General features: G+C 53.3%; 1 protein-coding gene across 1 annotated transcript in view; it reads left to right on the top strand.

Moving 5' to 3' along the window:
• Positions 1-26,215, top strand: part of LOC144728859 (latent-transforming growth factor beta-binding protein 1-like) — a 108,178-nt gene that overhangs the window by 57,971 nt on the left and 23,992 nt on the right. The window contains exons 24-37 of the mRNA XM_078608550.1: positions 464-583; positions 3,442-3,582; positions 13,359-13,490; positions 14,355-14,498; positions 15,238-15,294; positions 15,801-15,872; positions 17,930-17,965; positions 18,111-18,179; positions 19,861-19,917; positions 20,571-20,636; positions 20,876-20,941; positions 21,673-21,738; positions 22,189-22,377; positions 23,606-23,686. Of these exons, the coding sequence (XP_078464676.1) occupies positions 464-583; positions 3,442-3,582; positions 13,359-13,490; positions 14,355-14,498; positions 15,238-15,294; positions 15,801-15,872; positions 17,930-17,965; positions 18,111-18,179; positions 19,861-19,917; positions 20,571-20,636; positions 20,876-20,941; positions 21,673-21,738; positions 22,189-22,377; positions 23,606-23,686 (1,296 nt within the window). The remainder of the gene's footprint in view (positions 1-463; positions 584-3,441; positions 3,583-13,358; positions 13,491-14,354; positions 14,499-15,237; positions 15,295-15,800; positions 15,873-17,929; positions 17,966-18,110; positions 18,180-19,860; positions 19,918-20,570; positions 20,637-20,875; positions 20,942-21,672; positions 21,739-22,188; positions 22,378-23,605; positions 23,687-26,215) is intronic.

Here is a 26,215-nt window from a genome sequence, read left to right as displayed (position 1 = left end):
TAGTATTTACATTCTGCTGCACTTACTCATCGCAGGCTGTTGAGTTTGAATCCACCTTCTCATGAGCAGAGTGCACAAGCACTCAAAGCACTTATGAAGACAAAGATCCCCTGTATATCCTTAACATACTTTTGGGGCAAGTGCTGTTAGCGAGCACCTATGAAGGCCGGCGCAGCACACGAGGGGGCGGGTGGCTAGCGCCAGGCCCGGCCGCCTTTGTCTCCCCAGTGGCGATGTTCACACATCGCACCAGGTACTCACGTGAGACCGAATCGACTGTGACGATTCGTCAAATCAGGAGCAGGAGACGAGCACGAGTTATTACATTCGTACAAAGTCCGTCAGACGGAGTATAAACCGTCTGCGTGTGCGTGGGCGACCGCTGATGTTGCCGCCATTGTGGCAGCGGTGGTGGTGGTCATCATCGCCGTCGTCGTCGTCGCTATCGTTTTGCCTCGTGCAGACATCGACGAGTGCGGAGAGGGCGGTCGGTGCCAGGGCGGCGAGTGCCTGAATGTCGCCGGCTCCTACACGTGCCGCTGCTCGGCGGGCTACGTGGCCGTCGATAGCACGCGGTGTCGCGGTGAGTTCTCGCGACGACGAGCAACGCAGGCGGTGCAAACGCACCGATTACACACCTTTCAGAGAGAGAGAGAAATGGGAAAAACCGTGGCAATTCTCTTTCAGCGGTAGCTGTGGATCCTGGTGGGAAGGCCCCCCCTCCCATATGCAGGGGAAGACGGCCCCTCCAGCGTAGTGTGCAGGCGGTGCAACTGCACCGGAACCACAGACCAGCGCGCTAGTCTTTGTGCCACCACTCCCACCCCGCTTGCAAACGTTGTCAGATAGAGTCCATGAGCCAGAGCAGAAATTGGCAGCGTCAATAAGTAACAAAACGTGATCTACATGGCCAATAAGAGTGAATTACTATGTAACCCCACTCGTGTCAAGTTGTTATCGCATAATTCACTGTTATTGGCCACACGGAGAAATCGGAACCGCTCGAGTGACGCCACTTCAGGTGGCACCGACATGAGAAACATCTGGTGTGTGCCGGTGGACTAGTCGTGAATAATTGCCAGTCTCTGTCGATTATTATTATTATCGAATTCTCAGAATTTTCTCTTCCTCGGAATGGATCGGCCACAGGAGAGAGCCGATTAACAAAAAAGAGCAGAAATTCCTTTAAAGCCGCGTTGCTGTGCACGGGGCAAATCTCGTAGAGGACATCCGAAAGATATGGTCAGTGCAGCGGCTTTGACATTCCCACTGTAGAGCTCGCCAAAGCCGCTTTTGACAAAAAAGTAAAAAAACAAAAAAACATGCTTTTGAAGATTTGCGCATTCTGGCGTATCTCTCTGTCATCCGATGTCGCGTTTCGCCGTTTCGCCGTGGCCACGCCGAATAAGGTAACGGGGACGCAGTGATGTCATTCTATGCTGATATTCAGCGAGATTAAAAATGGCTAAAGAGAAAGAAAAAAACTCAATAAAACCCACGAAAAGTTGTCCTGATTCACAATCTCCCATTGCCAAACGGTTTCACGGCCAGCATTGGCCGTGGTCAGCTTTCCCCGCCGCGTGTGGGCCAGGCCGAACGTCCGCTTCGTGGGGGAATAGAGATTTACGGCTGTTTATCGCGACCAACTCGGGTCTTTTTTCTCGCCAAAATATTTTTGTTAAAGCAACAGCACCGCTCGTACGTAAAACGCTTCGACGCCCAGAAAAATAAAAGCCATCGCCTCGTTGCTCATTACTCGCGATCGATCGCGGCGCTCGCAAAACGGACGCACGTTTACGGAGGATTTATTTGTGTTGCTAATTTGCTCACTGTCAACGCTTACAATTGCGAACGGCATCCATTCCGTTTCATTTCGTCCCCGCACGAACTCCGTAATTTGCGTGAGTAATATTTGTTGCAGGACATTTTCTCCCTTGAAAAATGTTTGCAGCGGACGAAAGCGGCGACGCCAACCGCACTAAGTATGGTCAAACAACCAGCGACGGCCCGACAAACAGCTGTAAATTATTCTTATTATTAGACGAGTATTTATACCGAGTTAATCGGTGAGAGTCATCGTCCACTCTCACTGCTGCAGTCCACCAAAGTAGATTCCTGCTCTCTGAGTCACATGCCTGGTGACAGCCGCCAAATTCGAGCCACCGTTGATTTATTTTTGACCAGGTAAAGCCCACTGAGCTTTGTCAGAAGCGACCTAGGCACAAATGATAGCTCAACGAAATGGTTTATCATTTGGAAATGTATATCAGCCATACGCTCTAAGTGCATGATTCTAAATGTGGAGGGAAAAACCGGAGGACCAGGAGAAAAATCCACACGACCACGGGGAGAAAGAGACATGCAAACTCCAAATATACATGTGTCAGGGTCGGGATCGAACCCATGACCTCTTGTATACCAGGTGAAATAGTTAATATCTCACCGCCATCGTATCCCACTGCTCGGCACATCCACACTGGAGCTGGCCTTCACTTCCGCGCGTGACCACATCCCCAGAGCTGGGCTGTCATCTAAATACTTGAGTAAATCGATGACTCAACTGTCATTTGCCGGGCGGTGGTGGCTATGCACGCGGCTGTGCACGCGAGGGTCGGTTGATCACCGCACAAATGTTGTGAAACTCCCTTATACGTGGGCGTCGAGGAGGAGCCGTGCCTCGGCTAAGGCGGCACAGCACATGTGGATTCCACCGTATGGGATAGAGTGTTTCCCCCTCGCACACGTGGGTTTTCTCTGGATGCTTCGGGTTCTTCCCACATGTAAACACCAATTCATTGGCCAATAACAACTTAATATATAGAGGACCGTAGAGCTTTGGGGGGTGAATGGTGATAATTTGGCGCCGGTTCACGCCTCGCTTTTGGCTTTCCTGCTCGTCTGTGGTTCCTCCTCGTTCCTTTGAGTCGTTCCGTCTCATGGAGAGTGAGCAAAGACATGTGCCACTGGCTGGGAGGTGACGGGTGGGCCATGGTGTCGTCATCAACATCATCAGCAGCAGCTGCGTCACAATGGGCGTGGCTTATGTGGGGTTTCCAGCCTTCGGGAGGCAGGATGTGAGGGGCGGCCGCCAATTTTAAAGGATCCCAAGTAGTCCACCATTTTTTTATTTGTCGACCACTTGTCCTACCTTTATTATTATTAATGTTGACTTTGACTATGTTGTTGATATCATTGTTGGTGTTATTGCCATTGTTATTTCTGTTGTTGATGTTGTTACGTTATTATTACTGTCATTAATGTTGGCAATGTTGTTATTGTTGTCACGATCATCGTTTTTGATGCTGTTGGTGTCGTTGTAGTTGGTTACGTTGTTATTGTCATCATTGATATTGCGCATGCTGCTGTTGTTATTGCTGTCGTCGTTGTCGATGTCGACCTAACCCTCGTCGCCGCTGTCGTCGTCGTCGTTTGTGCTCGCAGATGTGGACGAGTGTGCGGGCGGGCGAGCGTGCCGCGGCCACGGCGGCGGCGGCGACGGCACCTGCATCAACACTCCCGGCTCGTTCCACTGCTCCTGCCCAAGTGGCTTCCGCACGATGCCAGGCTCTGACCAGTGCGTCGGTAAGTACCGACCTGCGTGTACGTACGTACGTGCCGCCGCTCGCCGGCCCAGCCCCCCGGGAGGCATCCCGTGAAGGCCTCCCGCGAAGGCCTCCCGTGAAGGTCTCCCGCGAAGGCCTCTCGCGAAGGCCTCAAGTGAAGGCCTCTCGCAAAGGCCTCAAGTGAAGGCCTCTCGCAAAGGCCTCAAGTGAAGGCCTCTCGCGAAGGCCTCCCTCGAAGGCCTCAAGTGAAGGCCTCTTGCGAAGGCCTGCCGCGAAGGCCTCCCGTGAAGGCCTCCCTCGAAGGCCTCCCGCAAAGGTCTCGTGGCGCACAGATTGTGGCAGGTGGCGCCGCTCTCTCGTAGCGTCAAGGGGGTTGACCCCCCCGACCCCCAACTCTAACCCCGACCCCCCCCCCCCCAGTTGACCCCCGACGCTATCCCCGACCCTCCCTGACTCCCGACGCTCTCCCCGACCCTAGCCCTGGCATCAATGGGGCGGGCGCGGGAATGCGACCGGGGACCACTTGCGCGGGGGCCGTGTTTAAGCGGCGAGCCTTCTTAATGAAGCTGCTCTGTAGGTCTGGAAGCCTTTGATACCTCAAAGACGCGGGGGGGGGGGGACGGGGGGGGATCTCTTTGTGCGGGGCTTTTGAGACCCGACGCAGATGTGTGGCGGATTACGGCCGGGAGTTGACGGTGGCGTCATGTGCTTTTAATAAGCACGAGGGGCCTTAAACGATGAGAGCAAACCCCCCGCCATGGGTTAACCCCCCCAACACCGCCCCCCCCACATCGCCCCCCCCCCCCACGGCCCCCCCACCCTTCCCTCCGAGCGCTCGCGTCTGAATAAAGCGGGCGTCTAATTCGATGCGACAATATTATCGTTTTATCGTGTTGGTGATATTATCAAATGCGACTTGTTATTTTAAATTCCGGTGTTTGTACAAATTCTCGGATTGCGCACAAACGATTTAAAAGCGGTGGGGATATTAAAAGCAAAAGTGTAGTTTCTTTACGGTATTTATATATGTTTATAAAAGGCAGGAATATTATTACTTTTGAATGGGACTTCACGTTCAATTATCTTTAATTGCACATCACGAGTGAAAGTGGTATGATCCACATTATAGCGATAGTAATCAAAATAATTTGTACATGTGCTAATTCACATGGTCGCTCAGCGGAGTAGTGGGTTAGTGCACTGCGCTATGAACCTGGTGACCCAAGTTCGAGTCCTGGCCACGGCTAACTCCAGTCGGTAGTGAGTGATATCTGAACCAGTCCTGCGGTAATTCCCCACCAACAAGCGCTGACCCGCGTGGGAAAGTATGGTCAATCAATGCCCCCCTTACCGACACGTCACGTGCAGGAGATACTCATCCAACAGTAGATTTACAGAGGTCTCAATATTATAATTATAAATTACTGCAGTTAAGTATTTACAGAATTATATGTGGATAATTAGAAAATTTAACGGGTAAGCTTTCGCGAAGGGAATTAGATGTTTGTTGTGTCTGGATGCGAATGATCATTGGACCGGATGACGTTTGAATAAACTTTGCGCCAAACACGATTTGCAGCAAGAGCGTGGCACGTTTCGCGTCGAGCTCAGGGCTTCGTTTTTTTATTATTGTTTTATTTAAAAAAAAATATTCCCACGAAGCTGCTATTAAGCCATCTGGCTGTTCTTAAATGAACGCAAAAGGCCACAAAATCTGACTCATGGCCAACGTCTGTTTATACGCACGAACGGATGATGTACGAGCATTGGGGAGGAACGTTGTTGCAGCCCGCCTCATGTCGGCTCGCAGAGAGAGAGACGATGATGGCGACGACGGCGGTGAACGAGAAAAAAAACTCAAAATCTTGTTTGTTTATCTCATTTATAGCCATTTTTTCCCGTTTTTTCCGCAAATGTTTATACTCGCCGTGCCATGTGACCTTCGCGTTGTTTAAAATGCCATGCGCAGGACAAAACCGAAACGAGCCGCTCTCGCGTGGGGGATTTGGTGTTCCCTCGCCGTTGCTTCTCCAGGCCAAAAGCCGGGCCGTCGAGTCGCGTGCTCCCCTCCCTCCACCCCCCCCCCTGCCCCGTTTCGTAGTTGCATTTCGCCGGTTACCGTTGTGGGCTCCCCCGGGGCCTTAGCGCTCGCCTGTCCTGCAGTGTGTGCCTCGCGTATTCATGCAGTGCGGCGTTCCCTCGTTGTGCACGAAATTTGCTCTCCGCGATAATTTGGCTGTCCGCGAATCGCGTCTGTTTATAGCAAACAACCAAATGTTGTTGCTGCTGTGTTATTATGATAACGTTCATGTATTTAATAGCTTATTTACGTGTTTATTTAAGGTAATTAATTTCGTAGGCCAATATCATCCATGAAACGTGCCGTTCACGAGCATCTCTCGAACGTATACCTCGCGAATAACGAACGGTTTGCTGTATGGAGGTGTTGGGGTGCTACGTCGTGCGCAGCAGAGAGCATTCCACAAAAATCCGTTTTCTGTACCGTACTTTCCACACTCTCACATCTACGCCTGCCCGCCTTCACCAATGCGTAGCGAGCAGCGTGGTGAAGTATGGGTCAAATAACCCCCACTGCGTGCAGTGTGGGGAGGCCCCTTATCCATCCAGGGATGGAGAGAAAGGCACAGTGGTTAGTGTGTATAACAATGTGTAACAACAACAAATGTTGTTCCTGGGTAGTACGTGTTATTTCCTAATTACAGGAAATGGCTATTATTCCCCACAAACTTTGCTTCTGTGACCAGGACATTGATATTTTGAAATCTGCCTATTTTCAATGAGAAAACGTGTGCATTTGTGTCTTTCGTTCACATATAGTCCTGGTCACAAAAGCAAATTTTGTGGGGAATAATAACCATTTTCTATACTTTATAGGCATAAGGAATAAAAAAATAACACTTAGTACCCAGGAACAAAAATTGTGTTACATAGTGTTATTAATACGGCAGGACAGCGGAGCATTAGCTCGCTCTGAACCTGGCCACCTGAGTTCGATTCCTGGCCCACGGCAAACATCAGTGTGCTGTCTGAGTCAATCCCAGGGGGCCCCGCCCCCACACTTCACCAACCGACGCTGACCCGCGTGGTGAAGTATGGTCAAACTGTTTCCATTACTGATGCGCCGTTTGGGAGACACGGGGCTGTGTGTGTATTACACCGATGCGTCGTCGATTCGTCGGAAAGTTCGTCATACGCTCAAATCCAATCGCACGTGCTTTTGATGCGTTCACCTGACCTCTGCGGCAACCAGGGACCCGCTAATTTCACCCGGACTCCGAGGAAAGAGATTTTTTAAATCAAATCGAGATCCTGAATCATGCCCGACTCATCGAATCACACGATCGGCGGAAACTTTACGACAGCCCCCTGGCAGATGAACTTCGTGCCCAGGAAAAGGTGCAGCATTGGGCCAGCGTCTGAATGTTTACTGGGCGTGTAGGTCACGAGATGTAACCACGTCGTGCGTACTTACGCGCGCACAAAAGCACAATGCACGGGCGTGTGCACTTTACCGCGCAGAAGTGACCCGCGAAAGGACTCGTAGCGCCAAGCGATTTGTACAACGTCAATCACGAACAACTGCCGAGGCCGGTCCCATACTGCAACAACACGCCTAAGTAAGGCTTCAAAATGTACATTCCGCACAGGGGAGGAATAGTGGTGGGGGGGGGGGTGGTTTGGGGGGATGGGGGGTACAGGAGGAGTCTATATTTTGCTCCGCGGCTGGCTGCCCATGAACCGGGCAGACTCGGAGCGAGCCCCAAGTCGAAGCGGTGTTTTGACAGCTGGGGGGAGGTGGGGGGGGGGGCAGCGGGGCGTGGGGGGGGGCGACGACGACGTCCCGCGGGTGTCGCGGCGATGACGCAGCGCTAAGCAGAAGGGCACGGGTAAGGTTACAGCGGTCCGCACGGAACCCGCTCTCGCCGTGATGGCTCGTGCACGCGCACATTGCGCTTTAACTTGGATTTTGTCCGACTCGTCGACGTTCAAGTCGACATTGGCGAGCGTTCGCCGCAAACGCGAGTCGCGATCGAGTCGCGTGAGCGTTTTGCGCGTGTCGCGTGCGAACGTTAACTTGCAAGGCGCGTGCATCGAGATGCTTGGATGAGCACGCTTGGATGCGCACGGTGCGAAAGAGGTTCAGCATGTCTACACACCCGGCGGGTTTGATAAGAACAATGTTAGAAGGTCGGACCGAAACAGCCAGGAAAAAAAAGAAGGGGAAATAATACAAATGAGACTATCTTGATTTGAAGCTTTTGTGACTGCAGGAATCCATACTATTTGGTTCTTTCGGTAAAGTCACGTAGGTAGAAATAAAATAAAATAAATCACGACGTTTCTATCGCAACATAAGCGGTCGTCATCAGGCAAAGGAGTCAGCCTCTAAAGGCAAACTGTTTATAAAGGTTTGTGGATGGGCGTAGCCCAAGTGTATCAACAACAACGCCAGAAGCACGAGTGGTGCACGAGTGCCAATGCAGCAGCAATGCCAATGCAGCAGCAATGCCAATGCAGCAACAATGCCAATGCAGCAGCAATGCCAATGCAGCAACATTGCCAATGCAGCAACAATGCCAATGCAGCAGCAATGCCAATGCAGCAACAATGCCAATGCAGCAACAATGCCAATGCAGCAGCAATGCCAATGTAGCAACAATGCCAATGCAGCAGCAATGCCAATGCAGCAACATTGCCAATGCAGCAGCAATGCCAATGCAGCAACAATGCCAATGCAGCAGCAATGCCAATGTAGCAACAATGCCAATGCAGCAGCAATGCCAATGCAGCAACATTGCCAATGCAGCAACAATGCCAATGCAGCAACAATGCCAATGTAGCAACAATGCCAATGCAGCAACAATGCCAATGTAGCAACAATGCCAAGCAGCAACAATGCCAATGTAGCAACAATGCCAAGCAGCAACAATGCCAATGCAGCAACAATGCCAATGCAGCAACAATGCCAATGCAGCAGCAATGCCAATGTAGCAACAATGCCAATGCAGCAGCAATGCCAATGCAGCAACATTGCCAATGCAGCAGCAATGCCAATGCAGCAACATTGCCAATGCAGCAGCAATGCCAATGCAGCAACAATGCCAATGCAGCAGCAATGCCAATGTAGCAACAATGCCAATGCAGCAGCAATGCCAATGCAGCAACAATGCCAATGCAGCAGCAATGCCAATGTAGCAACAATGCCAATGCAGCAGCAATGCCAATGCAGCAACATTGCCAATGCAGCAACAATGCCAATGCAGCAACAATGCCAATGTAGCAACAATGCCAATGCAGCAACAATGCCAATGTAGCAACAATGCCAAGCAGCAACAATGCCAATGCAGCAACAATGCCAAACGCCCACCCCCATCCCCAAACCCTTATAAACAGTTGCCTTTAGAGGCTGACTCCTTTGCCTGATGACGACCGCTTTGTGTTGCGATAAAAACTTCGTGATTTATTTTATTTTATTCCTAACTACGTGACTTTACCGAAAGAACCAAAGAGTACAAATGAAACATTTGCCAACGAGACCGAACGCAAGAATAATAATTAATCATCTCTTAAAATGAATTGTGAGCCCCAATTCATCGAAATGTGAGTGGGGAGACCGTGCCATTGCTTGCCGAGGATTTGCCCGAACGCGAACGCTCAAGGATTTGTTCTGGCAGGACATTTCCCCGTCGTCAGCAATGCCTGACGTTCATACTCTCTCCACATCAACTTTCTTGCCCACAAGTTCCTACAACCAAGCTAAATTCCAGACGCGCGCTTGTCTTTCGCGATCATGACATTTGAAAAGCAAGGGAGTGTCATTGGGTTTGGAGAAGCGATTCAAGTGGAATCTGGGGTCGCCAGATGGATTACATTTGTACCTCCTGCAGCATCCCGTGGTGAGCAATGATTGCTGATGAGAGTGATGGGTTTGCACTTCACTAAGAGACTCAGAAACTCACACAGATACCCATAGACTCACATAGAAACCCATAGACTCACGTAGAGATCCATACTCACATAGAGACCCATAGACTCACATAGAGACCCATAGACTCACATAGAGAGCCATACTCACACAAACACCCATAAATTCACCCATAGACTCTCAGAGACCCACAGACTCACACATAGACCCATAAGACTCACACAAAGACCCATAAACTCACATAGCTACACACAGACTCGCACAAAGACTCGTAAGACTCGCATCGAGACGTTTGGGTTGGTGGTGGAGGTCCGGGACCGGTTCAAATATTACGAGGTGACCAAGAATCGAGTTTGCGTTGCGCTCACCGCTTACTCCGCCGCTAGATCCCGATAAGCCCAGCACGAGCGTGGCGCGCGGTCACGTGCCCGGCTTTAGTCTGTCGTTGCATTGACGTAACTCCCGGTATGTGCCTTCCCAACGAACCCTGCACCGCCTCATCCTTCACCCCTGCTGTGAAGTCCACGCTTGAATTGTGCGGTAATTACAGCTTTGTTTGAGTGACAGAACCCCGCAAGGAAAATGCTGCCCCCCCCCACCCCACCTCACCCACCCCATTCCACTGAAGACCAGCTCGCGCTTGGAGAGAGTATCCCTGCAGCTGTCCATTCCACCTTTCACCTTCGCAGTCTCATCTGAAGCGAGCCCGTATACATCCCTCCGACGTTGTGTTCCCGCAACCGTCCCTTGTTGTTGTTTTCTAGAGCGCTCTCAATCTCCATTGTGGTAGGCCATCCCTCCAGCGCTGGCACGAGCAGGTACTTGCGGGGCTGCATATTTACTTTTATTATTATTACCACAATACATCTCACGCTGTGGGGCAGCAGTAAATCAACGGCTTATTGCTGAATGCCGTGCTAGCCTTCGGCTGTTTTCATCGTCCCGCGGTCCAGGCTGAGAGATATCGCTTTCGCGGCATGCGGAGCAGCAGCAGCAGAAGCACCGGCGGAGAGCCACAGGGCTCTCTCTCTCTTTCTGTCTGACGACTGAAGGAATCCCACGCGGGTTTCGGCCACATTCAGGACACGTGGGCATTTATTGCCGGCCTCCTCGGGGAGAATCGGTGGTGAACGGTGGATGAAAGTGAGCCCCCCCCCCGCCCGAGTCTCATTCCCTCGGTCTTTCCCCTCCCCTCCCCCCTCTTCCCCAGCCTTTTGCTCAGGGCCCCAAGCAGCTCAAGGAGAGCCCTGATTTATAGAGAGAGAGAGAGAGAAAAAAATACGGATTCATCGAATTTCATCCTCAAGTTCACGTCCTGATAAACGACATAGCAACACCATTAAAGTGAAAATGCTTCACGCATCTCTCTCGTCGCTTGTCTGTTTACATATCTTTTCATTTTACCACTCGTCGGTATTTGTTTTCGTCCACAATTCATCTCACTACATAAAAAAAAGTTTAGTTACTCGGTATTTTTTTTGCGAAACTGGGCTCCCCACAACAACACCACGTCGCTTGTCTGTTTACATGTCTTTTCATTTTACCAATCGTCGGTTATTGTTTTCGTCCACAATTCATATCACTACATAAAAAAAGTTTAGTTACTCGGTATTTTTTTTGGCGAAACTGGGCTCTCCACAATAACAACACCACGGACTCCACACTCCCCCCCACCCCCGCACCATCTCCCATCTCTCCGCGCAGTGTCGGAGTGGCCCGTCTAGAACTCGCACGCGAGCCGGGAGTTGCTCGCTGTCTGTGAACTTGACCCCTGGTGCCCCGCGCGCGGCGGGCGATGTTGCAGGCGGTTCTCGTGATTTGGGACTGTTTGGGTCGTCGCGCGCCGCTTCCCCGCGTCGACGCTTTCTGAGACTGAGCGGCGACGGCGGCGGCGTTCGTGCGAGCGAGTTGATGTGAGACGGGGCGCGGTGGAATGGGGGGGGGGGCCTCATTCGAGCGCAATGTGCGTGTGCTGCGTGTGGCGAGCGGTGGTGTAGCGGTTAGCGCGCTGCGCTACGAACCAGGCGACCCGGGTTCGATTGCCGCTCGCGGACAACACCAGTGATGATTATCTGAAACCGGTCCTGGGCATCCCCTAGGTCGACTCAGCCTCAAATGAGTACCCGGTGCGATGTGCAAACGTTGCTGCTAGGGAGACAAAGGCGGCCGGGCGCGGTGTTGGCCACCCCCTCGTGTGCCGTGCCGGCCTTCGTAGGTGCTCGCTAACAGAACTTGCCCCCACAGTCTGTTAAGGCTATACGGGGGATCTTTGTCTTTGTGGTAACGTAGTAGCGGTTAAGCGCCACGCTGCGCTCCGAACCCGGCGACCCGAGTTCGATTCCCGCTCACGGCCAACACCCAGTGACGGTTATCTGAAACCAGTTCTGGGCCTCCGCTAGGTTGACTCAGCCTCAAGTGAGTACCTGTTGCGATGTGTAAATATCGCCTTTCGGGAGACAAAGGCGGCCGGGCGTGGTGTTGGCAAACCACCCCCTGGTGTGCCGTGCTAACAGCACTTTCCTCAACAGTTTGTTGAGGCCATAGTGAAATCTAACGTATTCCTGGCACTTTGTGTAAACAGTCCGAGTTTCCCAAATAAGGGAGCAGTGGCTCAGTGGTTAGCGCATGAAGGCAAAACCGAGTGCGGTGACTCTTAAGGGTGAATCCCGGCCACGGCTACCATCAGTGGCGAGTGAGATTTGGACCCGTCCCGCCCCCCCCCCCCCCGTCGTACCCCCACAGCTTCACCAACCTGCATTGACCAGTGTGGTGAAGTATGGACAGACAACTCAGCGCTATCAAACGAAAGCAACATATTCCTGAATCCGTCTGTAGTGGTAACAACGCTCACACCGTGGGTTGAACCTCTATAACACATTCCTGCGGAGGGAGCTGGTAGGAACGTTGGGTTGCTCGGTCAATGGCCAGGGTCATCGGCGGCGTGGTGTATTCCGCAAATATGCCCGACTGTGAGGGCGGGCACAAGCCGGCGTGAGTAGGTTAAACGTTGAGTTTTATAAGGGCACCACGGGGTGACCAGCCCCTCCCCACCCAGCCCCACCCCTCACACCCCCCACCCAGCCCCTCCCCGCCCTCCCCACCCAGCCCCTCCCCACCCTCCCCACCCAGCCTCTCCCCACCCTCCCCTTCCCACCCAGCCCCACCCTCCCCACCCAGCCCCTCCCTCCCCACCCAGCCCCTCCCTGCACGACGGACGCAATAATCCCCTGTGGGCTGGTGTAACCAGGAGGTTCCTACCAGTATAAGCAGCTTGCTGTCGGCTTCTGTGGGGCTATGTTGTGGGCACGCAGAGGGCAGTGGGACAACATCCATTGTGGTTGTGTTCTGTGCTCTCGCGCCTCTTTGCCAACCCGCTCCTCGAGCGGCGCGGTCAAATACGGTCGAGCGTCCACCTCGACTTCCACACGGCGGGCGCGGAGAGGCCTTGCTATTAGGAAGCCGCTGGAGCTGTGCACTTCTAAATGATTTGGATTGAAAACTCATTTCTGTAGAACCGCTTTTTGTGTTCAATAATTTTTGTCCTTCCCCCGGCACCTCCGATTAAGCGCAGGTTGTCTACGTACGGTGCGAAAGAAGTTCAACACACGCACGTCCGTATCCAGCAGCGGGGAGAGAGAACGCGTTTAGGCGCGCGCCTTGTTCGTGGCACGTGCGAATAGCGAGTCGGAGAAGCCGGTGCGCCGCTGAACTACTCGGTCGAGCGTCGCTGTCTCGCTTGCTCGCTCGCGACGCGCTCGCGCCGGGGTCGCGGCCGCGATCACCACGACGACGGTCGACTCAACGCCCAGAGCCTCACGGTGGCGATCGCTCTCTGTGTGCCTCCACAGACGCGGACGAGTGCGAGGAGGATGCTGACGCGGTGTGCTGGCCACACCAGTACTGCGTCAATTCCCACGGATCCTACTCCTGCCTGTGCGACCAGGGCTTCCAGAGCGCCGAGGAAGGCAAGGGATGCGTAGGTGAGGAATGGCCACTGACGCAGTCGTTTCTCAGGCCACGGTTTGTTTCGTGACGCTCGTTAAGGCGGGGAGGGGGTGAATCGCTCACTCGCGACGCGCTACTGGCGAAACGTCGTACTCAAGATTGTAAATGTTGTGGCTTGGCTCTTCAACACACCGGTGTTGCTGTACTAGTATACTACACTATACACTACACTATATACTATACTATACACTACACAACACACTACACTATATACTACACACTATACTATACACTACACACCGGTGTGCTGTACTAGTACACTACACTATACACTACACTATACACTACACACTAGTGTTGTACTAGTGACGAATTGGCCACGTTCTGTTCACGTGACAACCCTTACTAGTTGGCTGTATCGGGTGGTGGCGGGTTTTAACGACACATTTATATATTTACGCGATCTAACCCAAAAAAACCTCTATTCGGGAATCGCACGTTTACGGCTGACGAGCTCCACGGCTCGAGGAGCGGAAACCGCGGGGTCCTTCGGAATCAGAATTTCTATTTAGACTTAAGGAATCCGACGAGCTATGAAGCTTTGAAGCCTTCCACCGTGGGCTGTCAAGGAGCAACGGGACGTCCGCGTGACGTGTGACGGCCCCATCGCACCCGGCGAGCTGAACCGGTCCTGGGCCTCCCCTTGGTCAACTCGGGCCCCAAACGAGCACTCGGTGTGGTGTGTAAACATCGCTCAAAGGCGTCCTGGCGCGTTGCTGGCCGCACCACCTGCCGGCCTTCGTAGGCGCCACTCGCTAACACCACTTGCCCCAGCGGTCTGTTAAGGCTACGCGGTGGGTGTGGGGGGGGGATGATCTTCGTCTTCGTTTGCGACACAGACGTGAACGAGTGTGAGCTGGTGGTCGGCGTGTGCGGCGAGGCGCTGTGCGAGAACGTCGAGGGGACCTTCTTCTGCGTGTGCGACAGTGAGGGCGACGACTACGACCACACGCTGGGGCGTTGTCGGCCTCGCTCGTCCGCAGGTGCTCGCCCCACCCCTCTGCCTCTCCCCCTCTCCGCCTTCTACCTGTTCCTCCTGCTATCCCGTTGTTCCTTCCACCCTTTCCTCCTGCCACCTGTTCCTCGTTCACTCTTTCTGCCTGTTCCTCCTTTCACCGGATCCTACTTCAATCTCTTTGCTTGTTGCTTCTTTCATTCCCTCAACCTATTCCTCCTTCCACCCATTCCTCCTTCAATTCGATCCTCCTTCAATCTCTCTGCTTGTTGCTTCTTTCATTCCCTCAACCTGTTACTCCTTCCACCCATTCCTAATTAATTTCGATCCTCCTTCAATCTCTCTGCTTGTTGCTTTTTTCATTCCCTCAACCTGCTCCTCCTTCCACCTGTTCCTCCTTCCATCTCTCCGCTTGTCCCTTCCTTCTTTCCTTCCATGTGATCTTCCTTCTCCATCCTTCCACCTGTTCCTCCTGAAATCAGCCCCAGGGGATGCAAAGATGGCCAGACGTAATACCGGCCACCAGAGGTGGGACAAAGTCATTGTTATGCAAGTCCAAGTCGAGTCGCAAGTCATCAAATTCATGACTCGAGTCTGACTCGAGTCCAAGTCACATGACTCGAGTCCACACCTCTGCCGGCCACACCACCCCTTCGTCCGCTGCGCCTGCCATCACAAGGTGCTCGCTGACAACACTTGCCCCTACAATCACGGCTATACGGGAACCTTTGTCTTTGTGTGTGTGTGTGCTTATTTTATCATTGCAGAATTCAACGAGCCAATGAACCTGCACAGCCAAGCTGCCCAGCCAGGCACTCGACCAGGTGTTTGGATCAGACAAAACAAAAACACTCAGAGAGACACCCACACGCACACCCACACAGACGAACACCACCGCTTGGCTCTCCGGCGCGTTTTAGTGTTTTTGGGTCGTACCGCGCGTTGTTTCGCTCGCTCCACGTGACCGGGAGCTCCCGAAGCATCTGCCAGGACTCGGAGCAACCCCCCTCCCCGGACGTCGTGCGGTACGGCGCTCGCTCGGGCACGAACGCACGGTACGACCGCCAAACCGCGTCCGTGAGCTACGCGCTAAGCGCTGCCCCTGTACGCCCGTTGCGCGGATGGCACCGCCGCTCATTCCGAGCGATCGTCGCGTTTCCTTCGCGAGCGCTCGCACGGCGGCTCGGGGGAAGTGTCCGTCGCTCACAGCTCCCAGCTGATGGCGAGCCGCGCGCGCGCGCAAAAGCGAACGTAACCGGATCCGGTTTCGCGACACGCCAAATAACCGCCGCTGAAATTTGTCTTGGGATGTTGCCGCCGCTCGATGAAGGCTCCCACGAGACGACGGACGTTGGACAGCTTCCAGGCACGCAGAGGCAGCAGCAACAGCCTGGCGGCGCAGGTGAGTGGCAGACGTGGCCAAATCGGACGCAAGTGGCCTTTTGTTTTATTGATCACGGCCTCATCCCGTTGGGATGCAAGCACGTGTTTTGCGATGTATTGAGAGTTTCGTGAAGAAATAATATACAGCGATGCCAGCACAAAAAACACACTCTACCATCGCTTTTGTTTGGTTGTTCCGTGCATGTGCGCGAGTCTGGCGGTTAGCGCGCTGCGCTACATACGAGCCCAAAGACCCGAGTTCGATTCCCATTCACGGCCACCAATAGCAGTGGCGATTATCTGAAGCGGTCCTGGGCCTCCCCTAGCTCGACTCAGCCTCAAATGAGTACCCGGTGCGGTGCGTAAACATCGCCACTGGGGAGACACAGGCGTCTGGGCGTGGTGCTGGCTACCCACCCCTTCGTATAAATGGATCACCCTGCGTTTCCTGTTGCACAACAGGGCCCTCGGAAAGCCAACAGGTGGTCCGAATATTTGCGTTCAATCATAGTGAGCGGACGCAATTACGTTTTGTGTTGTTTTGCTTTCTTTGTCACGATGCCAGGATCGTGCGAACGTGAGGCCTGATGATGCCAGTTGTAATTACTGGTGAAACGTCGTGCTCAGATTGTCAATGTTGTGGATTTGCTCTCCAACACACCGGTGTGCTGTACGAGCAACGAATGTTCTGTTTATGTGACAAACCCTACTAATTGGCTGTGTCAGGTGGTGGCGGGTTTGTCGACACATTTATATTTACGTGGTCTAACCCCAAAAAAAGACCTATATTATGAACTTATTTTCTTTGACAATTTTTTTTTCATGATTATCCCAACAACTTTTTACGGTGAATTGAAATCATATCCGGCCGGTCTAAACAATTAATTTTCGCAGGAATTTATTAAAGCAGATTACATTGAAGAATAAAAAAAAAACCAGTAAACAAATTTCGTTCGGCCGGGCCCACCAGGCTCCGTGCGTTTGACGAGCCGCTGGGTGATCATTCCGAGGAGCCGCGTGGGATCAGAGGGGGGGGGGGGGTTGGGGGGGGGGGGATCCGATCCAGAGCCGTGTTTGTTGACAAGCTGCCGGGGTCTGCAGGGAGAGTTTCGTAGACGTTTCACGTTCGCGAATTGTCATTCGCCCGAGCCGTGCGACGTCGGGGTGTGAGGGTGCAATGGGGCAGCACCAAGTTTCGAGGAGACGTACGTCAGACTTCAACTCTGTAACCTTGAGGATAGAGATCCACACAGAGTCCTACAGAGACTCGGACTGTGACTTTTATTGTTGCGACTGGTGAGGCCCCTTTGAGCCCAGCAGCTCTTTTGCAAACACGATCACGTTCCAAGGCCGTGGGCGGTGGCAGCAGTTGCAGGACGTTGCTGTTACGTAGAGCTGCATAGAGATCCACAGAGTTGCATCGGGACTCATAGACTCGGAGTGCGACTTTATTATTGCAGCCGGTGAGGCCCATTGAGCCAAGAAAGCTCTGTTGGCAGGACGACCTCAGTCCAAGGCCGTCGGCAGTGGCGGTGGCAGTTCCAGGACATCGCAGGGTGGCAATGTTCGAACTAACGAGAACCGAAACGAACGTTCTTGCAGCAGGTCCCAGCCACAGTTTTGTGCAGAGGAATCCTGACGAAATGTTATCTTGCAAATCTGTCTTGCGTAACGGTGTATAACTCCGTCACTTAAAAAGTGTAATGGCTTGCGTTAACGCTGCGTGCACCGAACGGCACGCGACAGAAGAGGTTGCTTGCGTTCGTGCAAGTTGCATGGAAATGTCCTCCCAGTGTTGGACTGATGGAGTGAACAAAACCGCACGGGACGGGATACAATAATAAAATTAAGCAACACTAAAGAGACGCTAAAAACGATAAGAAAATTGTCGAATAGAGAACCAAATTGCAACCTGGAATCACGAGATTTTGTCGCGTCGTCGGTTTGGGTGAATTTGACCTCTGTCGGAGAGACCGGTTGTAGTATCTTGACATCTAAATAACGACATACAAATCGCAAATTGTGTCCTCGATTCAAGTTTAATCCGGGAATCCCCGCACCCTTTTTGAACCGCAGGTCAGCGGACACCGATTTCGTCGAGGCCACAACCAGGTAAGCGCCGATATTTTTTTGGGTTTGTTCGTAAATTGTACATTTACACAAAACAACAACAACAACAAGAGAACCTTCGTGCCCATTGAACGCGATCGGAACTCGGAATATGAGGCTGACGTTTTTCTCCATTTCCCACTTGCAGGTCACAGCTCGCACACGGACGGGCAGCCGGCGCACGGATCACCGTCGCGCACTCCGGACCCGCGGCCCGGTAACTCCCCCTGGCCCCCCCCTCCTCCTCCCCAACGCGTCGCACACGGCGGCGGAGGCGCGATGGCTTTGGCTTGCCTTCGGTTGAAGAGGATCGGCGAACCCGGACAGCCTGGTAATGTTGAGCGTGCCCGCAAACGTTTTCGCGGCGCGTTTAACGATTTGCTACCGAGCCGCTCGACGTGCCGCTGGTGCTCGTGCGGCAAACTTCACGAATGGGCCGCGTGTCGGGTTGCGGAGGGGTGTGCCTACGCGCCGATCTGACTGATTAAAAAAAAATAAACTCGGCTGTGAATCGCGCAGCGGCCCCATCGGAGGGGGTTGTTGCGAGGGCCCCCGGGGTTAGTGGCGGCCGGATCGGGCCTCCGCGTCCTCTCTTCGTTGCGTTGGAACGCGCAGCTACAGTGGGCGGGCTGCGGGTGGTGGTGGCGGGGGAGGGGAGGAACCCTGGAGAAACTCCTTCGGTTGCTTTGTGTTTAAACACGTGAACATCCTTCACGGGAACGGTCGCTGTGAACCCCGCGCGACCTTAACACGACGAGCGAACACACACTTGTCATTTTATTTCTGCACGGGCCCCTCCGGCCGCCCTCGTTGTGCGCCGTCGTTGGCGGCGATCGCCCTCCCGCAGGCCCTCCCGTCGGCCCTGCTGCTTTTTTCCACAGGAGACACCTCATGCCAAAAACACCCTTCCCTCGTCCTCCCTCAATCTGATATCGTAGGGCTGGGCGCACAAACCTCCTGTTTTCTTTTTTCACCACATGGTCCCAGGGATGGTGTAAATTTTCTTGAAGCACGAGGAGCAGAGAGGAAGAAAATAAATAAAAAAACGTGATGATTTTTTTTTGTTATTCAGGCCAGGAAATTCTGCGGCGTCTCGGCGTGCCATTCCGGCTCAGGGCCACGAACCCCGAGTGCACGTGAGGGAAGGAAAAATAAAAAATAAATAAAAAAAAATGCGAGCTTTGCGCAAAATCCCAAGACGTCCGAACGATGTCGTCAGCGCATATTTGCGTTACGGCCCCTTTGTCATTCTCCTGCTGGATGAGGGCCTCCCCCCCGCGCTGCGTGACTGACGGCTTCCTGTGATGATACACTTCCTCACCTCGGCGTGTGCTCGTTCACCCCATACCGTGATTCAGTTGCCACTCGCGATCGCCGTTGCTGAAAAACGAGGAATCGTCACAAAATGTTAGTTTGTGAATCAAAGCGCAGTGCACTAACCACTGTGCCATCATTGCTCCCCCCCCCCCCCCAATTAAATTTGATTCGTCAGAAGATATGATCAATCCACTTCTGGATGAAAGCCTCCCCAAATTCGTCGCCACCTCTCACGGCCCTGCGATGTAACGAATCTAACGCCCGGGCAGCTTTCATCGATCCAATCTCCGCAGTGCAACCTGCTCTCTCTCTCTCGGGCGTGGCTCCCTCTCTTCACTGCCATTCTTAATTCTTCACTTTCATATTCAGAACTGCTCTTTGTATTCAGCTAATCTTCCTTCCCCGACACGTCCCCTGAACACGGTTGGCTACGTACGGTGCGAACGAAGTTCAACACGCACACATACGTACATTCGGTCATTTGTCTCGACCGTTGGCCTTGAGGTTTGCTCGGCAGGGATACGCTCCACGGCGTCGTTTGCGAGGAGAATGACGGTCGCGTTTCTCCGCTCTCTTTCAAGGGAATCATGATCGCCAGCGAGGACCTGCTGTTCACACGGCTCAACGCGTTCACACAGGTATCTATCCCCTATTGGCTTCATGATGTGACGCCCTGCAGTTTATTTCTCGTGCGGTTGTTCGAGGAGAGCCCCCTCCACCCCTCTTCAGCCTACTTTTCCACGCCGGCCAGATGCCTTGGAAGGAATGGGAGTAACCCTCCACCGCACGCGACTTGCTGATCGTTTAATTTGGATGTCAACTTCTGTGTGGACAGATGCTGGCCAGGGAGGGATGTTGGGGGTGGTGGGGCAGGGGGGGGGGTGCGGGGGATTGTCTCACCTGCCGGGAGATCGAAACGAACCGGCGACCTCTGGATTGCAAGTCAATTGCGCTAAACGCTACATCGCGGCGGCGGCGGCATTCCGTTGGGAGAGGGGGGCGTTTGTCACGTCGACAGAGTGAACGTGATTCCTGCCGATGTGCCGCGCGCCAACACCACTGCGGAAATGTTTATTTTCGCCAAAAGAACCAACATAAAATGGCCTTCAAATTTATTTCATGATCGTAAACAACAATAATGACGATGTAAAAAGTTTCGAAATGCCACGTGTTGAAATCATATTTCTTTATATCACGTGCCGGCGGCATCGCGGCGCTGGCCTGGCTCGGCTCCAAGTGGAGTTCCCGTGCGGCGGATTTCACGGTCGCGTGTTTTATTTTCACCGCACAGCTCTCCCGGAGGGACACGGCCAGGCCGGCTCTGCCAATCCTCCCGCAGGCTCGCCGGCACGGCCCGGTGAGAACCCCCCCCATCCACCCAATCCTCCCTGTTGCTATTATTTTATTTTTAAAGTACGCATAAAAAAAAACCTCAACTAAAATTGAGTGATGTTTATCATGTAAATGTAATATTCTTACATCTTTTGCGTCTCAAGGAGCAGCAGCTGCTGCAGGTCGTCTATTTTTTGTGAAATTGTCGACAGGAGGGGAGGGGATGGAGGAAGAGGGATGAGTTGACTTTTTGTGTTGTTCCAGATTCTGCCATCGGAGTTCCCAATCTCCACTCCACGGGATCGCTGCCCGGCCTCGCGTGGAGGCCAGGTACTTCGTATATTTCTTGTTTTGACAAATATATATTGCTCGGATACCTGGAGGATAATCCCTTGCGATCAGACGGGGCAATCACCTCACTTCGCAGGGGTGTCCAGGGTATCAGGTGACGGCACACATAGCAAACACGTGATAACACGCGTTCAAACATGTTTAAATCTACAAGATATTAGTGTGCGTGCTGCGTGAACGTCGCGTACACTTTATATGGCGTCAAGAACAGGAATGAGGCATCCGAGGCAGCGTGCGTGAACATCCCTCCAGCCGCAAACACGCGATCAAAACCCAACAGCTATTTTAGGAATTTGTCACGATTTGGGGGGCTCGCGTTCCTAATACAGCCAATTGAGGAATTGTTTCATGAATCTGTCTCGTATTTACCTGCTCGTTTGTATTGGTCCCGATGGTGTTTGTTCCCTGTCCTGCTTATTTATCGTTTTGTTCACTCCGTGAGCCAAAATGCCACGCGAATATGTCCGTTGCAATGTTTGCAACAATCGTAAATAATCGATTTTCAAGCGTACGATCCGATGCAAGTGTCAGAGTGGGCGCGGCGGTTATCGCGCGCTGCGCTACGAACCCGGCGGCCCGAGTTCCATTCCCGCTCGTGGCCGACGCCGAGCGACGATTATCTCAACCGCTCCTGGGCCTCCCCTATGTCGACTCGGCCTAAAGTGAGTAGCTGGTGCCGTGTGTAAAACCGTCGCTCGTCACCGCCGCAGGTTTTGCCGAAACGACGGAGAGGCACGGCGCGGTCGTCTTCCCAGAAGGCTCCGACCGGCGGCCGGGTGAGTGTCGGGGGGTCCATGGTCCGTAGCCGGAGTTTATAGATCTCCTTTTTACTATCTACTTACGCATCATAAACATCGTATAATCATAAACGTATGATTATGATGATGATGACGCAGTGTCGTCAAATTATCGACATGCCATAGTGTGATTGTGGCCATGCAGCCCAAACTGTCGACCACACGGAAAACCACTGTGGTCTGCGCTCAATCAGCAGCGGTTGAGGAGCAGCGAAATGGCACGAACTCTTACCTCCTGACGCCCCATCGTCTTGGCCAGCAGATCCGGACATCTTTTGGCATTGATCCACGGAACAAATTGCCATCGGCACGAACAGAATCATAATCATCGCTATCGTCATCGTCCTCCTTCCCGTGCCTGTCCCCCCCCCCCCTTGACGCTCCCCCCTCGTCGCGCCCCCCCCCCCCCCTTCTTCCGTCGGTCATCAGCCGTGGTGCCCGCGAGGACGGGGAGCTCTGGCCGTGACGAGCGCAAGGAGTGCTACTACGACGTGGACTCAGAGACAGCGTGCTCCAACGTGCTCGCGTGGAACGCCACCCGCGCCGAGTGCTGCTGCACCGCGGGCGCCGGCTGGGGCGCCGACTGCGCCATCCGGCCCTGCCCGCCCGCCGACACCGGTAATCGCAAGCGCCCCACCGCCCACCCCCACCCCCTTTCCGCGATAAGCAACCGCGTGAGATGCGGCACGGCGAGCTGGCCGGGCGGCTGCGGCGGCGGTGATGGCGGTGGTGGCGGTGGTGGCGGTGGCTACGCTTGCAGGTGGCCAGGTAATCGACTGACCAACGGAGGCAGCGGCGAGGGTCGGCGGATCATCGCGCAGCTGTCGTGGGCGTCGTGGAGGAGCCGTGTACCCCGGCTTGCCGGGAGAAGGGCCGTACAGCTGATGCGGACTTCACACCCGTTTCCATTTCAGCGGAGTCGAGCGTTGGCCACTTGTGCACGCGTGGGTTTTCTCCGCGCACACCAGTTTCCTCCCACATGTAAACGCTCGTTGATTGGCCGGTAATGCCTTCATATATATGTAGAGGACTGCAGAGCTTGGGAGGGAATTTGGTGTTGGGTCACTGCCTGGTTTCCTACCCCGTTTGTCTGTGGTTCTTCCTCGCACCGCAGTCTCTCTCTCTCTCTCTTTGAGAGTGAGATAATACTGTACAATAAATGCCACCACATCTCAAGATACTGTGCAGACACGGTGTGTTTATCGTGAGAGGAAGTCGGTCATCGGTCTCTGTGTGAGTCTATGGGTCCCTGTTGAGTGCCTGGGTCTGTATGTGAGTATATAGGTCTCATCATATACAGATCCCATACACTTACATAGAAGCCCATAGACTCCCTTTGACCCATGCTCATCTCCAATGAGTACAGTTGGAAAGAGGTTCAACATACATACATACATACACTTCGGGTTCCTAAGTGAGTTAGTTATTGGGTTCCCATGTGAGTCTATAGGTCTCCATATGGGTACCCATGCGAGCATATGGGTGTCTAAGCGAGTCTATGGGTGTCTCTATGTAAGTGTGTGGTTGTGGGTTTCTCCTATGGCTTTCCGTGTGAGTCTATGGATCTACGTGTGAGTCTAGGATTCTTTGTGTGAGTCTATGGATCTACGTGTGAGTCTATGATTCTTTGTGTGAATCTATGGATCTACGTGTGAGTTTATCATTCTTTGTGTGAGTCTCTACGGCTCTCCGTGTGAGTCTATGGATCTCCGTGTGAGTCTGTGGCTCTCCGTGTGAGTCTACGGCTCTCTGTGTGAGTCTATGGATCTCCGCGTGAGTCTATGGATCTCCGTGTGAGTCTATGGATCACCCTGCGAGTCAGCTCATGAATCTCTTGTTTTTGCAGAGGAGTTTCGGTCGCTGTGTCCAGAAGGCAGAGGAAACATTCCGAGCCAGGACCCTGTCGCCGGCAGGAGAGTCTATCAAGGTGAGCGGCAAGGGGGAGGCACGCAGACTCGCGCAGTGAGTAGCACTCCCACAGTGAGTGGTACTCATTACATTGTTATTTTGATCAATGCCCAGGGTCCCTGTGACATTTTTTTTTTTCAAGACGATCTCAGTAGTTATACAAAAATAGAAGGAATAATTGGGTGCTGCGGCTGCTGCTGCTGCATTGGCAGTGGTGCACAAACACAATTAAAGAGGAAGTGGCAGGAAAACAAACTGAACAAATTTGTAAATAACACCGTGGCCTTGAAAGGAAAAACAAACGTTAAATTGGCGACATTTCAAGCAACGGCAGCCTTCTTTTTCATAGCACGTCGACATGTACCGTGGATATGCGCGAAGCCAACCCATCGTCTCCGTCGTCTCCGCGAAACGCTGCCGTCTGCTCTCTTAATGGTCTCAGTGGGGAGGCAGCGCCGGCTTCTGAGCCGACCAACCCCGCTGCCCCCCCGCCCCCACCTTCTTCCCCCTCTGACGTCGTGAGTGAACTCGTCTAATTAACGGGCCGTAAAAATCGGATGTTTGCTAAGGATCTCGTTAACGGCTGCGCCACCGTTAATGAGTGGAAGCGGTGCGGGGTTTGTGGTGAAGGCAAGGGAGGGGAGGGAGGGGGGGGAGGGGAGGGAGGAGGCATTGCGGCCCATGTTCCACATTACGCGTGTTCCCCCGCCTCTCATCGCCGGGGTTGGTTCACGTCGGCACGATGTACGTGTATATGTATGGTGAACTTCTTTCGCACCGTACATTGACAATCGTGTTAATCGGATGTGCGGGGGGAAGGACAATAAACCCAACGCAAAAAGCAGTTCTAAAAAAAAAATCTATCTGGAGCATAGCTCCAGTGGCTTCCTATTATCGGAACGAAGAACGTTCCAGACGGCCGCAGAAGCGCATATGAAAGCGCGTGACAAGGTGACCGCCTTTGTTCCACGGCCAGCCAAAAGCCGCCGCCGTCGCCGCCGCGAGGACGACCGGAGTCCGCGTGTTGGTTTATGACTCCTGGGCGAAATCAGCAGCGGGGTGTCGTGCTTCAATTGCGGCAAGCAGCGAGGCACCGTGAGGTTGCTTCACGTCGACGCGGCGGGTGGTGGTGCACGTTTCCGGCCGTGCCGCGGCCAGTTGCTGAGTGAGAGGTCGCCGCCGGCTTCCAAGGGAAAGCAACCGCTCTCTTCCTGCGCCGCTGTGAAAGCGAGCCGGGCGCGACGCGATGTTTAACACCACCCGCCTGGCCAGCCTTCCTTCGCTTCCCTTCTTTTATTCATACCCTAACGCCCCTGGGCACGAACGTAGATGGGAGCTGCCGTACAATGATTTTCGCTCGTGCCCCCCCCTCCCTCTCCATGCCCCCCCCGCCCCCCTCCCCCTCACCCACTCGAGGTTTCCCTCTTGTAATTTGATTAATAGTCTCCAGCATCTCCAGCTATAAACTGCTTCATTACCGATTACTATTTTACTTAGCGGATGAAGCCCACTTGAGCTATTGCGCAGAGGTGACCTAGCCACACGTGAGAGCTCATCCATCAGAGTGGCTAATATCATCATCATCATCCCCCGCGGGAACTTAGGAGCAGCAGCCAAATAATCTCGACGCGCGTTGAATCTAAATGTGGAAGGCAACACCGGAGAAACCCGGAGAACAATCCACGCCACCACGTCGGCAAGAGAGAGAGAGATACAACACGTGAACTCCACATGTACAGCAGGCATCGCCGGGGTCATTGATCGAACCGACAACCTCATGCGTACCAGACGAGGGAGAATAACATCTCCTCGCCCCATGTAAACTGCGTACTGGGCAATTTATGTGTGAGAAAAAAAGCGTAATTAACATAAGCTGAAGTGAATTTATCTGTGTAGCGATTTTCCTGAACAGCCTCGAATTCGCACGACGGAAAATACACCGAGGCATGCACTGTACAGAACATGTCACGTGACCCTCGTGGTCCGCCACCTCTCAAGCATTCTTCATGCGTCCTCTTTACCCTTTAGACGGCAGAGTGGTGGACTTCCCCACAAACAACGCTCTCCTAATGTAACAACATTACTGAGGCCTTACAATAACATGCGGAATAGGCGACGTTTTTGGCAATGGCCCTTCTTCGTAGCACAGATATATAGAAAAACAAAAATCAGAGTTGTTTTTTTTTGTTATTTGTGCTTGCGCGCACCACTGCCAGCGCAGCAGCAGCAGCATCTCCGGATAATTTGTTTAACTCCGCTCTTAGATCGTTCGTCACGCGACAGTCGAACGGGTTATTTGTCATTCTCACAGCTGGAATGTAGCCAAATTAACCGCATGCAATGTGAAACAACAGCCACCGAGACCGTCAAACTCTGCTACGCTTGAGAACCCGGGTCTAAACACGGGTGGCTGAAAGCCCCGGATTGGACCTCCGGATCTTTGCCGTGCCGGGACCTGCCCTGTGAGCCACCCCGGCTCGCCTCTCTGCGGCGTCGACGCCGCACAACGACCGGCGTGCGGGAGGCGCGGACGTCTCTCCCCGCCGGT

Source organism: Lampetra planeri, chromosome 30 (assembly GCF_965212315.1).
Source record: "Lampetra planeri chromosome 30, kcLamPlan1.2.h2, whole genome shotgun sequence".
Taxonomy (NCBI): Eukaryota; Metazoa; Chordata; class Hyperoartia; order Petromyzontiformes; family Petromyzontidae; genus Lampetra; species Lampetra planeri.
Note: the sequence above shows the minus strand (reverse complement) of the source record. Positions and strands in the feature narration are given on the sequence as shown.